Source organism: Silene latifolia, chromosome 9 (genome assembly GCF_048544455.1).
Source record: "Silene latifolia isolate original U9 population chromosome 9, ASM4854445v1, whole genome shotgun sequence".
Taxonomy (NCBI): Eukaryota; Viridiplantae; Streptophyta; class Magnoliopsida; order Caryophyllales; family Caryophyllaceae; genus Silene; species Silene latifolia.
This window is the reverse complement of record NC_133534.1, coordinates 27919868-27936537: the sequence shown is the minus strand read 5'-3', so window position 1 is coordinate 27936537 and position 16670 is coordinate 27919868. Positions and strand designations below refer to the sequence as shown.

General features: G+C 35.9%; 3 protein-coding genes across 4 annotated transcripts; 1 reads left to right on the top strand and 2 right to left on the bottom strand.

Moving 5' to 3' along the window:
- Window positions 1–595: 595 nt before the first annotated feature.
- On the bottom strand, window positions 596–5319 carry LOC141599455 (damage-control phosphatase At2g17340-like). Its single transcript, XM_074419460.1, has 12 exons — window positions 4917–5319; window positions 3809–3874; window positions 3330–3396; window positions 3169–3237; window positions 2874–3014; window positions 2530–2658; window positions 2335–2421; window positions 1823–1897; window positions 1616–1693; window positions 1454–1531; window positions 1053–1115; window positions 596–979 (listed from the first exon to the last, which is right to left on the bottom strand). Exons 1-12 carry the CDS (start codon window positions 5084–5086, stop codon window positions 899–901), a joined length of 1104 nt encoding a protein of 367 aa, XP_074275561.1. The 5' UTR covers window positions 5087–5319; the 3' UTR covers window positions 596–898.
- A 1399-nt stretch (window positions 5320–6718) lies between these two features.
- LOC141599454 (expansin-A16) lies at window positions 6719–9543 on the top strand. Of its 2 annotated transcripts, XM_074419459.1 has the most exons (4): window positions 6719–7167; window positions 7609–7927; window positions 8928–9154; window positions 9355–9543. In XM_074419459.1, exons 1-4 carry the CDS (start codon window positions 7014–7016, stop codon window positions 9360–9362), a joined length of 708 nt encoding a protein of 235 aa, XP_074275560.1. In that variant the 5' UTR covers window positions 6719–7013; the 3' UTR covers window positions 9363–9543. The 2 variants fall into 2 exon arrangements, with proteins under 2 accessions (XP_074275560.1, XP_074275559.1); XM_074419458.1 differs by having other exon boundaries at window positions 6720–7167; window positions 8928–9543.
- Window positions 9544–14596: 5053 nt separating this feature from the next.
- Window positions 14597–15628, bottom strand: LOC141600784 (uncharacterized). Its single transcript, XM_074421033.1, has one exon. The coding sequence runs from the start codon at window positions 15626–15628 to the stop codon at window positions 14597–14599; it is 1032 nt and encodes a 343-aa protein (XP_074277134.1).
- Between the last annotated feature and the right edge of the window lie 1042 nt (window positions 15629–16670).

The window sequence follows — 16670 nt, the reverse complement described above, 5'->3', positions numbered from 1 at the left end:
TAAATTTTTAACTATTAAGTTTAAGGAAAAATTAGGATTCATCATAAGGTGTACGATGATTGTAGGTGCACCTTTGATTGGTTTTTTTTCCAAGTTTTAGGCATACTCCAATACTCCATATTTCCCCCGGTTTGAAGAATTATTTGCAAGTATTTTTATGGAAAAATAAAATACTGCTTTAGATTCCAAAAAATATACCTCAGTCCCTCCATCCAATTGTTACTTTTATATTTTCTTTTTTACGAGAATTATTATTATTATTATTATTATTATTATTATTATTATTATTATTATTATTATTATTATTATTATTATTATTATTATTATTATTATTATTATTATTTTTAGTTCAAATGAGCGCACTTATGTCACGGGTAAAAATCGAAACCCAATTTTATGGTTTGGGTAAAAGAGCTCCTATCACTTGAGCTATCTTTTGTTCGTTGATATCTTCCATTGATGGGAGATGCCAGTGTGTTACCAATTTTCGTTTAAGACCGTTTTAATTAAACACTCTCACACCTAATTAAAATATTAAAAATAAAGGTGAAAGAAAAAGGAGCTTATGAGAGGTCTTCAGTTAACACGGTGTCATGTTTTTGTAGTTTCCGACCATCCTGCTTATTTAATTAGAAAAACCACATTCATAGGCACTGACTTGCTAAAATCTGAAACAAAGTACGAAACTCTTGTTCAAAGGCCGGTTTCATGATAATCTTTAAAATGTGTCCATTTCATAATGCAATTTGGGAACCCTCACAATCTCCCCCTCCTCCATCAATTGTGCTTCTAATCTTAACTCTTGAGTGTCGACTTCTCTGAGGTCTTTGTGCATCGACCTCAGCTCCTGCTACATCTCGTATGAAGAAAAGAAGACCATTTCTGAGAGGCTTGCAGGTTAACTGGAAACCTCCTTGTATTTGAAGACACAATCGTACAACCTTCCTCCTAAAAACTGAGCAACTTCCGGGTGCTTAACCTGATTTTCGAAACAAATTGCTGAGTTATTGTAAACAAAAGTTTGGTTATATTAAAAAGGCTCAAAGAATTACCAATCCAATGTTAATGGAGTCACAATTGAATTGAGCATAAAGGTTTGTTTCTATTCCACGACCCTGCAAAAGCAAGAAGGTAGCCACACGTTAATCTCACGGAATGTCTTGTCTTGTGTAAAACCATCATATAAAGGCATCTAACTTATCAGCCCACCCCCTTCATACTTGTTCTTGCCTCAGGCTTAAACATCAGTCTAGGGATCGTGTGTGTAATACCCTGTCTGAGGCCCAGCTAGGAAACCCACTGTGCTGTCGTGCCTGTCATAAAAATATGAAGCCATGGCTTGGGTGTCAGCCCAGTGGCGCGTCCTGCCGTGCTTGTCGCCCTATTATTTTTATGCCTTTTTGAGAACATGAGATGAAGAAAACAGCTACATAAGCAAAGCAAATGAACATACATTTCCTTCCATTATTACTAGATCAGCATCAGAAGCCAAATATGCCAACTCTTGTGACACACGGGAAAGATCAATTACCTGTAAAAGTATAGATAAATTACCACACAACAGTTTCAAGCTTAAGATTAAGACGGATTTGAAGTTTAGGACATTTCTACTCACTGGCAGATCATTGCCAGAATTGACAATAAATAGATTTGTGATATCAACACCCATGAGCTGCCCATTCTCATCCTTCAACTAATACAATAAAAAAACAGATATTTCAGTAGAAGCACGTCTATTTCATGTAGAGAAAGAAGATAAGACATTACACAGTCCAGGTTAAAAATATACAGCTAATCCGTAATCTGTACAGGATTCAATTACCTTTGAGACGATTTCAACTAATTCTGTGTAAGTAACATCGTTAATAGAAGGCAAGTCATTTGCAGCTAAGACAACCTGCAAATAAGGAAACTCAATCAGCATGCAGCATAGCTAAAAAATAGACGAAATACGAAAGTTTCATGAATGGCAGTGAGAAAAAACAAAAAGGAAAATTAAAACTGATCAGTTATAAAGTTCACCATCAGCCACATTATAACACAAGCAACTTAAATGAGAAACCGGGATAGAACTATGGTCGGACCAAATAGGGCAGTGATACATATTATGAACCATACATCCATCCCATGCAAATAAATAAAGCAAGTAGCACCCTTACAAGGGCTTACATATTTAACGCGACTAGTTAAGTAATGTTAAGCCGGTTTTCCAGATTGGGGCAGTAGAACTAGAAGGCGTTATGGTATGATATGAAGTATGAACTATACATCACGACGCAGATGGAGAAAATCAATTGTAGCATCGTCATGACTTAGTAAAGCAAGCCTTCAGACCTGTGTACCACGCCTAAGTAGCTCCCTAGCAAATGGTAAGATTCCCAAGATTATATCTGCACCAGAATTGTCCACAAAAATGATAGCCTACATGGAAGCAACATAGATAGTGTCAAAGAAGACACGTGCTTGAGTAAATAATCCTCATATAAAGGACCACAACAACATTACTATGTTGCTACATGTATAACTTGCCTTCTTCCACGACTTATTTGTCCATTTCAGCTTGAAAGTCTCAAGGTCATCAATAACCCACGGTCGAGGAACAAGGTTCTGACGACTAGCCAAAAAGGACAAACCATCCTTTGAGAATACCTCTGCAAGCTTCAGGATATATATAGCAATCAGCATATAGGTGTATACTATATATGGATATGGAAAAAATCATTTCACAAAAGAGATGTAAGCACAAATTCTAGCTTGACATCAAATTAATGTGCAAACTTTAAAATTCAAAAGACGGATAAAAAACTATTTCGATACGACAGTAAAATAATGCTCAATTAATTCTCAGACTACAACACAGAAGTAGAAATTACCTGTGCAGCACCAAGATCAAATATGTTTCCAGCAAATATGCCTCTGACCAAAGTTTCCAACCGATCCTCTGAATCCTCGATAGCATCATTGAGATTGATCACAGCGGGAAAAAGTGAGATAGCCTTTGCATTCTCTTCATCCTAACATATTAATGGTTGTTAGGTATGCATCCTACACGGGAAGCATGTAAGGAAATCAAGCAATGAGGCTCAACTGGCATACTTCAACAAGAGATTCATACAGCATTAATCAGGCTTAAGGGAATAAACAGTAAAGCATCATCAATGAGTCTACCTTAACTTTTTTGAAAACATCTCTGAATCCTACTTCTCGTAGCACTTGCTCTCGAAGCCTACAAAGTAGCTAAATTTTGCAACAAGAGATAAGAGGGATGATGAGTAAACAGCCAGAGTCACAAAAGAAGAACTCCACAATGAATTTAGTAATATCCTTACAATGACATCAGGAGGCCCACCGTGGCTCTCAGGATCTGTCTTCAAATCTTCCAGAATTTCTCCATACCTATGCAACCAGGAGATCTAGTTAATCAACAATTTATACTCCATTAGTACCTTCAACTCTTATTCGGTTTCTACATGCATGGCTGATGGCTCTGGATTCTGGAATGTAGCATTTCGTAACATATTGTACAATTTTTCAGTCAACTTTTTTTTTTTTTTTTTTTTGATATTTTCCCTAGGCTGAAAACCTAATATTGGACATAAATAATCAATAAAGAATGTATAACTTATTGTGCATTGCTAAATGAACAATTGTTTTTTGAAGTTTCATATATAATTGCATGTTGAAGTAGAACAGAAGCCACCTAACAAGAAGTCTCTACTGCATTTCAAGAGATTTTTTTGCTACAAAAATTAATGGGAAGGGACATATGTATGCCCACTACAAAGTGTAATGAAGAGAAATAAAGCACCTTTGCGCAAACTTTTCAGCTCTACCTTTGGCGTCTGGAACAGTTTCATCGCTCTCTGCCCGTTTCCTTAACAGATTCAAAAGAAACAAACATAAATGAAGACAGAACAATTCAACAATAATAATACAACAAAAGTTCCGAACCACAATCCTATCCATAAGCTCCTATACATATTTACCAATGTCAGGTTTATCGCTACCCACCATCCACCTCTCTGCCACTTTTCATTTACCCTTAGGCTACATCATATGAGTGTGCTTTATGCACCACAAGACCAGGTAGAGGTCTTGGCTAGGCGACATGGTGATGCATCCATGGACATGTCATGCAGTGAAAAAGGACCACCGGCAAGGACCAGGACAACAATGAGCTATAGCTTAGGGTCTTCACAGCAAAGGACTCTATGGTCCAGCCTATGCGAGGAGTTGGAAGCTGAGTAATTACTCATCTTCCTTGGCCTATTACTGGATAAGATTTTAGTAACATTGTCCATGGTTTTACTAGCATTTTATTATACAGTTTTAGTACATTAAACTCTCCTAGAACTTCAGACTAAAAACCCCGCTTTAGGCCATGAAATTCATGACCAGATTGCAGAAAATGAAGTGTAGTGAACCATACATAATCCATATAACACTCGAGTTTTTTATTAAATGTTAGACTTAAAGCAGTTCCGTCGGGCTAATCAGAGGTCAAACACCTCCAGTATTGGGAGTGGTTGATCATATTCGTTCGTCTCATTTCATTTCATTCGTCTTCTCTCTGCTCATCAGCAATCTAACAACTCTCCGTTTCGAATACTCAATTAAGAATATTCCTACTTGGACTCATTCATTTCTAGTAGTCCATTACAATGGAAAGCAGATTCGAACCTGGGAGCTAATGTTTACCCTAACCACTAGACTAAACATCTTGGTATATTAGTATAACAATGCGATCATATAATTCAATATGACTCCGGTCAAATCATTTGTTTAGTTTGATTAAAATACGACTCGCAAATAAAATAAAATAAAAATGATTGAGACCGATAAAATATGAAATTCCACATTTAGCAACCAAAATCAGATGAATATTCAATGAATATGATAAATGCAGAAAAGCATACTTGAAAGAGGGGATGGAGGAGACATAGACATTAATCCAAGAAATTTCGGAAGGAGTGGGTAAATTAGGGTTATCGGAAGGGAATCTGTAAGGAATAGTGCATGCTCTGTAGTTGGATTCGATGGGTGTTGTTAATAATGGAAATGGTACCATTTCTGATGAGCTCTCCATCTTCTCTCTGCAAATCTATGGCGGATTGTGAGTGATGTTTGATGATTGGGATTTGGGAGATCGAGAGTTGTTGAAGACTACGTTGACTCACAAAGCTTATAGTACTGTCTTCTTTTTTTCTTTTGTAATGGCGGGTGGATCTCGTAGCCGTAAGTTAACGATGGATAATCTCCGTATACGGCATCTAAGAAAGGCGCATCAAATTGAATAAAATCGGAAAACACCGGTTGAATTATATCCATTTATAAATGGTAATATGCTCAGAAAAAATGTGTATATGCTCAAAAATTACAAGGTATGAGGTAGTACCTCAGATGCGTAATCCTTTTTCTCATTTTTGTGCTACCTAGAGCTGCTCATTTTTGTTCAATACCCGCGACAATGTTATTGCCATTCTACCTCCAAATCATCGTGGATGTAAATATGCCTGGATTATCTTTGCCTATTTGCGTTTTATAATATACTCTTATTTTCACATTTGAAACACTCATTCCTCTCATTATCATATAAGCAACTACTCCAACTATAAAACATATATTTTCAAATACATTTTCATGCCAAAATCTAATGTTCAATTTTTCGTACATTTTCCTCAACATACAAAATATGTTTATATAAATGCAAAGTAAAATATTATAAATATAAATATGTTTATATAAATGCAAAGTAAAATATTATAAAATATTTAGGGTATTAAAAGGGTGCTTCGTTGCAATAGAATAGAATTAGGTTTGTGGTATGTTTTTAGTTTATAAGAGTATGTAAATGAAAGAACGGAAAATTCACGTGGTATCCTCGAACTTTTCCATTTTGCACATGGTACCCAACTTTTTAAGTTTATGTACATTATACCCTCCATGTTTGATTTTTATTCACAACATGTCATTTTTGTCGCTATAAAAAAACTCAATTGCGCATAACTCCTAGAACGAAATTCAGAATCGACCAAATTTTTTTCTTAAAATGATTATCTCGTCATAATCTACGATTTGTGAAAAAAAAAATTGTCGACTGACATTTTATACGATTTTTTTTAACGAAAATCTCAAATTAACTATATCTTTGATCTTAAATTTCCGAATGACCATTTTCGTTTTATCAATTTATAGATCTCGAAGAGGTAATCAATTTGAAAAAAAAAATTAGTCAATTCCGATTTTTGATCTATAATTTATGACCAATCGAAAATTTTAAAAACGATAAAAAGGCACGTTGTGCTTGAAAATCAAATTTCAAGGATATTATGTGCACAAACTTAAAAAGTTGGGTACCACGTGAAAAATGGCAAAGTTTGAGGGCACCACGTGAATTTTCCGATGAAAGAATTGTGATAAATGAAAGAATTGTGCAAAATACTGTATTGGGTATAATTGGTACAGTTAGATTTGCTGAAGACGAGTCGGAGCAAGTGACGGGTAATGCTACTTACAAAACGGATAAGGAGAACAAGGTGGGGGCACCTCCATGTGCTTCCCTCTCTCCTCTATTTGGGTCATTTGTGAGAGAAAATGGTATTCGTCACTCCACAATGACGGATACGTGATGAGATTTTGTGTAATTGGTATTGTGAAAATAAATTACCAATTTGTGACAGGTGGAGCCTACAAAAGAACACTCCTTAAAAGAAGAGTTTGAACACTTTGAAGGTTCTATCAAATGAAACCCCAAATTGGTCCAAATAACTTGATAAAACTAAGCTTTTACAAAGACTTTTGGGCTCCCTTGTGTCTGCCACCAGCTGCAAAAGCTGAAACCCTGAAGTGTCCTTGAACTGCATCAATAATGGTGTCATACCCAGAAATGCTCTCCTCTTTTTGACTTCCCTTCACCTACTTTTCCTCTAATTTCCCCCTTTCAGAAAATCCCAACTCTTCTTTTTCCCACAAACCAAAGTGAAACACAGATAGAATCATACTGTACTACAGTTATGGGTGCATTTGAAGCTGCATTTATTTTCTTAATATTGTTGCAAACATCAACATTTGGACTCTCAAGTTATGATGATGAATACCCTTCTGAAGATGAATGGCAGTCTGCTTCTGCAACTTCTACTAAAGAGGCTAATGGTTCTATCATTAATGGTATGGAGTACTTCTTTTCTTTCTTTCCCTTTTATTTATTCAGTTGCTCTTGTTTAAGACCGTTTCCACTTCTATTTTATTCGGGGTGTGAGAGTCGTCTTAAGTTAAGACGGGAAATAGTGTTTATTTTTAGTTTAGATCCTATCATATTGATGCAATTTTCATTTTGGGTCATTTAAAAACCGCTTCTCCTAGTTAGCATTTAGCTAAGGGTGTGCACATTTTAACCCTTGTCCCGAAATTTACGAGAGCCCTTAAGACACTTTAGCTAGAGCCTGATAGAATTTGGAACTCGAGACGTCTAGTTAACTTTCTAATTGCTCAATTCATTTGTGATTAGTGGCATTGTGGGATCGCTTGAGGCATGTTGTTGTTGTTGTTGCTACTCTCGACATTTTTATAACTGCAGTTTTGTAATTTAGTTATAATTACATTATGCAGAAGGGGCATGTGGATATGGGGATCTACACAAGGCAACATATGGAAGATATGGAACAGGATTGAGTACAATGTTGTTCAACAAAGGGAGTGTATGTGGAGGGTGTTTCGAGATCAGGTGTGTTGATCATGTCCGGTGGTGCCACGCTGGCAGCCCTTCCGTTGTTGTCACTGCTACTGATTTTTGCCCACCAAATTATGGTCTTTCTGCTGATTATGGTGGTTGGTGTAATTTCCCCAATGAGCATTTTGAGATGTCTGAGGATGCGTTTTCTGAAATCGCTGTTAAATCAGCTAATCTCATTCCAGTTCAATACAGAAGGTAAAATAAACCCCTACTAGCAATGGAGTACTTCATAATTCGCCTCTAAAGATTTGTTCTTGCGTACTTTTGCAGCCGTTCTATTCCCTCCATCCCATTTATGTGTGTGTAAATATTTGCATTGCAAAGTGCGATAAAAAAGATCAGTTCTTGTTTATTTGTGCGAACATTATAGTTTGCTAACAAAAAGATTGGTTCTTGTTTACTTCAGCAAACATTTTGGCTTTGTTTTGATGGAAGGATTTGGGGGGCACGGGAGGGGCGTTAAAAGGAAGGGGCGTGTTTGGTTAGTAAGTGTGGTAGGGGGTGTCGGGAGATGGTGGAGGTAGAAAATAGAGGTATCCGTTTTACCTCAAACAAGCCTAATAATATTTCTTGGACATAGGAAAGATTTGGAGGCAAAGTGATACTCCGTATTAGTCAATCGACTTCATTCCAGCTCCACTTCCCTTATCCTTCCCCTTTAGATTGCTGACACAGAAAAAACTGTTTTCTTATGGTAGTATTCTGTTAAAATTTTACAATGCTAGCATAAAGATTGAATTTTGTATTACTTCAGCAACCAGCTAGATTCCTAACAAAAGATCAGTTCTTGTATATTTGTTCACATAATTTAGATGGCCAACCTTGTAAAATACCTACATTGATATTTTTTCGACACTTTAATTTCACAGTATCTTGTGTGTAGGCTGTAGAGTGTAGACAGATACCTGTATGCGACAGTTGTAGGCTCGTAGCTGAGACTGAAACCAGGTCACAATAAAGGTCGCGTTTTTTGTACTTGTGCCCATATAAAAATGTTTTCCTTATGTTTAATCCCGTTATAGATTGATTGTGTTTTGGCTGTTGTAGCACCAGTAGTAGATCCTAAAATACACAGGACAGCCTCTAAATCACGCACACAAAATCAGACACCTTTTTTACCAGGGTCACAGGCACCGACTGAAATTAGATCTTTGATTTGCTTAATTGCTAGAGAAATAATGTGATTATGATGCAGGGTGGACTGTGAAAGAGATGGGGGAATGAGATTTACAGTAACCGGAAATGCCAACTTTTACCAAGTACTGATCACCAACGTGGGATTGGACGGTGAAGTGGTAGCCGTAAAAATCAAAGGATCAAGAACTGGTTGGATTCCAATGTCAAGAAACTGGGGACAGTATTGGCAGTCTAATATTAATCTCAAAGGACAACCACTGTCTTTCGAGGTGACGACTAGCAGTGGTAAGTCCGTGATTTCTTTCAATGTTGCTCCTGGAAACTGGCAGTTTGGTCAGACATTTGAAGGCAGGCAAATTTACAGTTAAAATGGATTGGGGTTTTTTATTTTGTGATTATTGAAAAATGGGGGAATTCTAAAAATTGTGATGATATTTCAGTTTGTATGTTTCGAAGAGGCTAGATTTTTTTTTTTTCTATTTTAGGTTGGTAAATGTGGGCAGGAGGATCGAACTTCAGTTCTGATGTTGGAATAGAGATAGCAGAACCACTTCCACAACCCTCGATTCTCCAAAGCGGCTAGATGTTGTGGTTGAAATACTACTAGATATATCAAAAACTTTTGTACGAATCCATCTTAAATGAGGTTTATATATTTTTAGTTACTCTTTCAATATATGTCTGAGTAACCGTTTATTATAGCCGTCTTTTTCATAATGTTTGCGATAATCTTATTGTTATCAAAGCTCATCTTAAAGTGTTTATTTATTAACTTATTGAGTGGAAGAGTGGGACTAGCTCCAATGCACATCATCTTTGACTACTTTCTTCTTGTTGCTTTAATCCTGAGGGACAAAAGAGCTTCATTAAAGAGTTTCCTGATCGACAAAAAGACAAATGCCGGTTGCAGATCTAAAGAGGCTGGTAAGGGTCATCGCCACCCCTGAGGGCACCCTTGGACAATGGAAATTTTTCGATTTTTAGCTGAAAGTTTTGATTATTATTTTTCTTAAAAAATGTTAGCCTCAAAGGGAAAAAAATCCTACCTCTGCCACTGAAATCTGCAAGAGGTTGATTCGTATTTTCATGAAGTTGTACTATAGTGCTTTGATCTCTATTATGATGATTATCCATCAAACTTCTGTTAGCATGCTAGATCTATGATTGCAGCTTAACTGGATGTTCCTGTCGGAAAAAGAAAAAAAAAATGAAAATATCTCTCTTTCCAACAAGTTGGTCTTGTATATAGTCAGACACTCAGACATGAAAGAATTTATACTAAAATTAACATTACTCGAGTGTCTCGAAGACTACTGTTGTTCCAAACGAGCTAACAGCGTGGGAAGGACCTAAACTTTACCATTATTTTGTGATAAGGACCTATACTATTTCCGTTTAGCAATCAGGCATTCAAAACTCACAACTAACGTCCGTTTGTTTCATTGTTATTTCATTTATTGGTTACTAGATTTGATGCCCATGCATTGCACGGATACTTAAACATTTTGTAATAACTGACGAGTAGCCTATTTATTTTGTTAGTAAGGTTGAACTTAGGCCGGATTGGATTGAACTAAAGATGGAAATATGAAATGTAGGGAACTATTATAATTCTACTTTGATAAGAGAAGATTAAAGAGAGAAAACAATATAAGAGAAAGTGAGTATTGTTGTTGTATATATTTTCATCCATGTACATGTGATACATATATATATATAGATTACAAAGATACCTCTTGGTGAAAGGTAACAATGGTTCCTAAAGGATAAGGAGATGGAAAGTTACAATGGTTGGGAATAGATACAATGGTTGGGGATGTAGGGGTATCATGGTCATCCACTATACATATTTTATAACACTCCCCCTTGGATGACCATTCCTTAAAATAACATAATGTCGGTGATGCGCATGGAATCTTTGCCTCGTTAAAACCTTACCAGGAAAACCCAATGGGAAAAACCATGGTGAAGGAAAAAGAGTACAACAAAAAAACTCCCCCCGACAAGTATATCACCAAGATCTTTGAAACGACGCAATCCAATTTGATGAAGCAACTTCTTAAATGTTGCAAAGAGGAAGAGCTTTAGTAAATAGATCGGCTAAATTTTCACTTGAGCGAATTTGTTGAACATTAATATCGCCACTCTTTTGAAGATCATGAGTGAAGAAGAATTTTGGTGATATGTGCTTTGTTCTGTCACCTTTGATATAACCTTCCTTTAGTTGTGCAATACATGCTGCATTGTCTTCATATAAAACTGTGGGTGCTTCTTTTTGAAAGGACAAACCGCAATCTTCTCGTATATGCTGAATTACAGATCTTAGCCATACACATTCACGGCTTGCCTCTTGAATTGCTAAAATCTCAGAATGATTGGAAGAAGTAGCCGTTATAGTTTGTTTCATAGAGCGCCAAGAAATGGCAGTACCACCACAGGTAAACACATATCCAGTTTGTGATCGGGCATTATGAGGATCTGATAAATAACCTGCATCTGCAAAACCAACTAGATTTTCTCTGGACATGTTAGGGAAAAACAAACCCATATCCTTCGTACCTTGAAGATAACGAAGTACATGTTTAATCCCATTCCAATGCCTTCGGGTTGGACAAGAACTAAACCTGGCTAATAAATTAACGGAAAATGATATATCGGTCTAGTATGACTTGCAATATACATCGGTCGCCAATTGCACTTAAATAAGGTACTTCAGGACCAAGAATCTCTTCATTATTTTCTCTAGGGCGAAATGGATCTTTATCAATATCAAGTGATCGTACTACCATTGGAGTACTCAAAGAATGTGCTTTATCCATAAAAAATTTGTTAAGTACCTTTTCCGTGTATGTTGTTTGGTGTAAGAGAATTCCATTATTTAAATGCTCAATTTGTAAACCCAAACAAAATTTGGTTTTCCCGAGATCCTTCATCTCAAACTCTTTCTTTAAATATTCCACTGTCACTGAAATTTCTTCAGGTGTTCCAATGATATTTAAATCATCAACATACACCGCTATTATAACAAATCATGATCCAAATTTCTTTATAAAAATGCAGGGGGTAATAGGATCATTCTTGTATCCTTCCTTTGTCAAGTACTCACTGAGGCGGTTATACCACATACGCCTAGATTGTTTTAATCCATAAAGAGATCTATTCAACTTGATAGAGAAATGTTCCCTAGAACTTGATGAGGTTGCTTCTGGCAACTGAAAACCTTCTGAGAGTTTCATATATATATCATTATCCAGTGGACCATACAGATAAGCTGTGACTACGTCCATTAGGCGTAAGTCAAGACCTTCTTTCACTTTGCGACCGATTAAAAATCTAAAAGTAGTTGCATCCACCACAGGAGAATATGTCTCTTCATAATCAATACCGGGTCTTTGTAAAAATCCTTGTGCAACTAATCGAGCTTTATATCTCACAATTTCACCATTTTCATTTCTCTTTCGCACAAAGACCCATTTGTGTCCCATCGGCTTTACACCTTCGTGTGTACGGACTCTTGGTCCAAAAACTTCTCTTTTTTCAAGAGATTTCAATTCTGATTCAATTGCTTCTTTCCATTTTGGCCAATCATCTCTTTGTCTACATTGATCAATAGACTTGGGTTCATGATCCTCTTCATTTTTCATAACATCTAATGCAACATTGCATGCAAAAATATTGTCGACGTCGATTTGATTTCGGTTCCAAATAATACCGGACATGATATAATTTATTGAGATCTCTTCGTTTTCGTGTACCGAGTTTCTTCCGAACTAAATTTTCAATCATGTCCATAGTCTCTTCAAGAGATTTGTGTAAATTTACATCCTCGAACGGGCCACTTTCATTCTTTGCTCCTTTTCTTTTTCGAGGATTTTTATCCTTGGAACCAATTGGTCTTCCACGCTCAGCGTGCACAAGATTCATTACCAATTCTAGTTTGTCCTTCTGGGATCTTAATTTGAAATGGAGCATTTACAGCTGGAATATGTGACTTAGTCACTCTTTTTGGGTCAGTAAAAGCATCTGGCAGTTGATTAGCTAAGCTTTGTAAATGAATTATCTTTTGAACTTCAAGTTCACATTGTTTAGTACGAGGATCAAGATGAGATAGTGATAATTCATTCCATTTAATTTCCTTTTCCAACTGTTTGTCTTCTCCTCCTAAACATGGGAAAACTGACTCGTTAAAATGACAATCTGCAAAACGAGCCTTAAATAAATCCCCTGTGGTTGGTTCAAGATATTTAATTATTGAAGGAGATTCAAATCCAACATATATTCCCAACCTTCTTTGGGGACCCATCTTTGTGCGTTGTGGTGGAGCTATTGGTACATAAACCGCACAACCAAAAACTCTAAGATGGGAAATATTTGGTTCCTGACCATGAACCAATTGAGACGGGGAGAACTTATGATAACTCGTTGGTCTGATGCGAATAAGTGATTCTGCATGTAGTATAGCATGTCCCCAGGCAGAAATTGGGAGTTTAGACCTCATCAGTAATGGTCTAGCAATTAGTTGAAGTCGTTTGATTAAAGATTCAGCTAGACCGTTTTGTGTATGAACATGGGCTACAGGATGTTCAACATTTATCCCAATCGACATGCAATAATCATTAAAAGTTTGAGAAGTAAATTCATCTGCATTATCAAGACGAATATTCTTGATAGGTGTATCTGGAAAGTGTGCTCGTAATTTTATTAATTGAGCAAGTAATCTCGCAAACGCCAGGTTTCGAGTTGATAACAAGCATACATGGGACCATCTAGTCGATGCATCGATTAAAACCATAAAATATCTAAATGGTCCACTTGATGGATGTATTGGTCCACAAATATCCCCTTGTATACGTTCCAGAAAACTAATTGATTCAAAATTTATCTTAACTGGTGAAGGACGAATTATAAGTTTCCCTTGTGAACAAGCAGCACAGGGAAAATTATTAGGAAGAAACTTCCGGTTCTTCAAAGAATGTCCACATGAATTTTGCACTATCCTTCGCATCAGTGTTGAACCGGGATGGCCTAACCGGTCGTGCCAAATTATAGAGTTATCGCTAAACTTCTGGTTTAAAATAGCATTGACTTCAATCGTATTAATTTTCGTGTAGTACAAACCAGTAGAGAATGTAGGCAACTTTTCTATTACGTGTTTCGTGCCTTGGGTTATACTCGTGATTTGAAGGAATTCATTATTCCCTTCACTTATTGTCTCAATATGATATCCATTTCGTAATATCTTTAAAGCTTAACAAGTTTCTTTGAGACTTAGGAGAGTATAATGCATCAACAACTTCAATTTTAGTTCCCCAAGGTAATAATATACCTGCTCTTCCGGAGCCTTCAATAATGTTTGTACTACCCGATATAGTACTCACACTAGTCTTTTTCATCGTCAAATGAGAAAAATATTTCATATTCTTAAGTATTGTATGGGTAGTTGCACTGTCAGCAATACATAATTCTTCATCATTTATTCCCATTCGAATTCGTGGGGTATTCATTTTCTTCAAGGAAATAAAATATGCGTCACTAAAACAAACATAAATATAATAAGAATGATAAATATAGATTTAAATAAAAATACCATATTGAATAATACATATAAACTATACATAGGATCCTTTAAATTCTAAACACACCATATAAATGATAAAACAAGCATAAAACGTCCTAATACGAATTGATATAGATAATTTGATAGTCTTAAAAGTTCATAACTATTATCTAATTCCCTTCGGGGGTCGGGAAGAAATCATCCACTTCTAGGTGAGTTGTATCGCCTGAATCAAAGTCACCTTCGCCATCTTCAATCACTATATTTGTTTCGGTATTCTTTCTTTTCTGCTTTACTGATTGAAGATAAAGATCAACAAGGTGTTTGGGTGTGCGACAAACGCGTGACCAATGCCCTTTTGCACCACAACGATAACATATATTGGTCACATTTTCGCTTTTATCTTTCTCACCCGTATGATCTTTTCGGTTCCACTGCAGGTGGGAATGCGTCTTTTTGAAATAACCTCCACGACCTCCATTACGACCACCAAATCTACGTCCACGTCCACGCCCACGGCCTCGCCATTGTCCACGGCCACGGCCTTGACCACTGCTGTTGGCATGGTCTCTATAATTCCCCTTTTCATTATAGGACATAATGTTTGCTTCTGCCAATGGGGTAGAACCAGTAGGACGCGATTCATGATTTTTCATCAAAAGCTCATTATTTTGCTCAGCCACCAACAAACAAGATATTAATTCAGAATATTTCTTAAAGCCCTTTTCACGATATTGTGTCTGCAGGACAATATTATTAGCGTGAAAAGTAGAATATGTTTTTTCTAACATATCCATATCTGTGACTTTCTCGCCACATAACTTCAATTGAGAAGTAATTTGGAACATGGTTGAATTATATTCACTGACAGATTTGAAATCTTGCAATCTCAAATGCATCCAATCATAGCGAGCGTTTGGCAATATGACGGTTTTCTGGTGATCATACCTTTCCTTTAGATTGCTCCAAAGGATTTGTGGGTCTTTAATAGTTAAATATTCGTTTTTAAGACCCTCGTGGAGGTGACGGCGAAGAAATATCATAGCATTAGCCTTATCTTGACATGTTGTTTTATTTCCATCTTTTATCGTCTCACCAAGCCCTTTTGCATCTAGGTGTATTTCCGCATCTAACACCCAAGGTAAATAATTCTTTCCCGAAATTTCAAGGGCCGCAAATTTAAGTTTTGCAAGGTTTGACATGATTTTCACTATGAACAATATAATAATATAAATTAGGTCATGAAAATTATCATGAAATAAAAAAATAACAAAACAAAACAATAATAAAATAAAATAAAAGTTTTCTTGAGTAATCTATACAAAAAGTGCATAGTAGACACCAATGTTAGTGGTAATCTGTATACAAAGTATACAATAGACCAAATATATTAAATTAATTATGTATGAATGAATATAGTATATAGATGTGTAACATGAAAATCAACAAATTTATCAAACAAATTGTGTAATATGCAAATGGAGTCTCATAATGCAAGTTATCATTATCTTTAATATCAATTATTTATCATTGAAGAGTTTAACTACGGTTATATGTATGATTATGTACATGCAAAGATTATGTGAACAAAAGAATTCATATATACAAGTGAATGTGTAAAAACTTGTGTCATAATCACAATAATATCAATTTAGTATAGATAGAAAACTTACAAATTAATTTGGTAGATTTGTTAAGCAAGGATCGAAAGTCGAAATCAAAGGCGAAAAACTATAAGTTCGCAACAAACCTAAATTTGATGATTCTCCCAAATGTGTTATTGATCTTGAATAGAGAATCGTGCTGATAATGTATTATAATTCTACTTTGATAAGAGAAGATTAAAGAGAGAAAACAATATAAGAGAAAGTGAGTATTGTTGTTGTATATATTTTCATCCATGTACATGTGATACATATATATATAGATTACAAAGATACCTCTTGGTGAAAGGTAACAATGGTTCCTAAAGAATAAGGAGATGGAAAGTTACAATGGTTGGGAATAGATACAATGGTTGAGGATGTATGGGTATCATGGTCATCCACTATACATATTTTATAACAGGAACCAATTAAAACTTGAACTTAAAAGTATAAATATGATCCTACATTAATGGTAAGTCACAATGACTTTCCGCTTTCCTTATTTGTCCATCAATTCTCTCTCGTACTTTCATTTTGCTCCACATACTATCATTCCACTGAATATTTGTCTGTCAGTAGGTCTCATGAGAGACCGTCT

What these genes read in the sequence shown, in the direction of transcription:
- LOC141599455 (XM_074419460.1), bottom strand. Translation starts at nt 5,086, where the DNA reads ATGGAGAGCTCATCAGAAATGGTACCATTTCCATTATTAACAACACCC. An exon ending in CAAATAAGTCGTGGAAGAAG is followed by an intron (nt 2,422 to 2,529) that starts GCAAGTTATACA and finishes GCTTCCATGTAG; the next exon opens with GCTATCATTTTTGTGGACAA. An exon ending in ACTCCATTAACATTGGATTG is followed by an intron (nt 980 to 1,052) that starts GTAATTCTTTGA and finishes TTCGAAAATCAG; the next exon opens with GTTAAGCACCCGGAAGTTGC.
- LOC141599454 (XM_074419458.1), top strand. Translation starts at nt 7,014, where the DNA reads ATGGGTGCATTTGAAGCTGCATTTATTTTCTTAATATTGTTGCAAACA. An exon ending in TAATGGTTCTATCATTAATG is followed by an intron (nt 7,168 to 7,608) that starts GTATGGAGTACT and finishes TACATTATGCAG; the next exon opens with AAGGGGCATGTGGATATGGG. An exon ending in ATTCCAGTTCAATACAGAAG is followed by an intron (nt 7,928 to 8,927) that starts GTAAAATAAACC and finishes ATTATGATGCAG; the next exon opens with GGTGGACTGTGAAAGAGATG.
- LOC141600784 (XM_074421033.1), bottom strand. Translation starts at nt 15,628, where the DNA reads ATGTCAAACCTTGCAAAACTTAAATTTGCGGCCCTTGAAATTTCGGGA.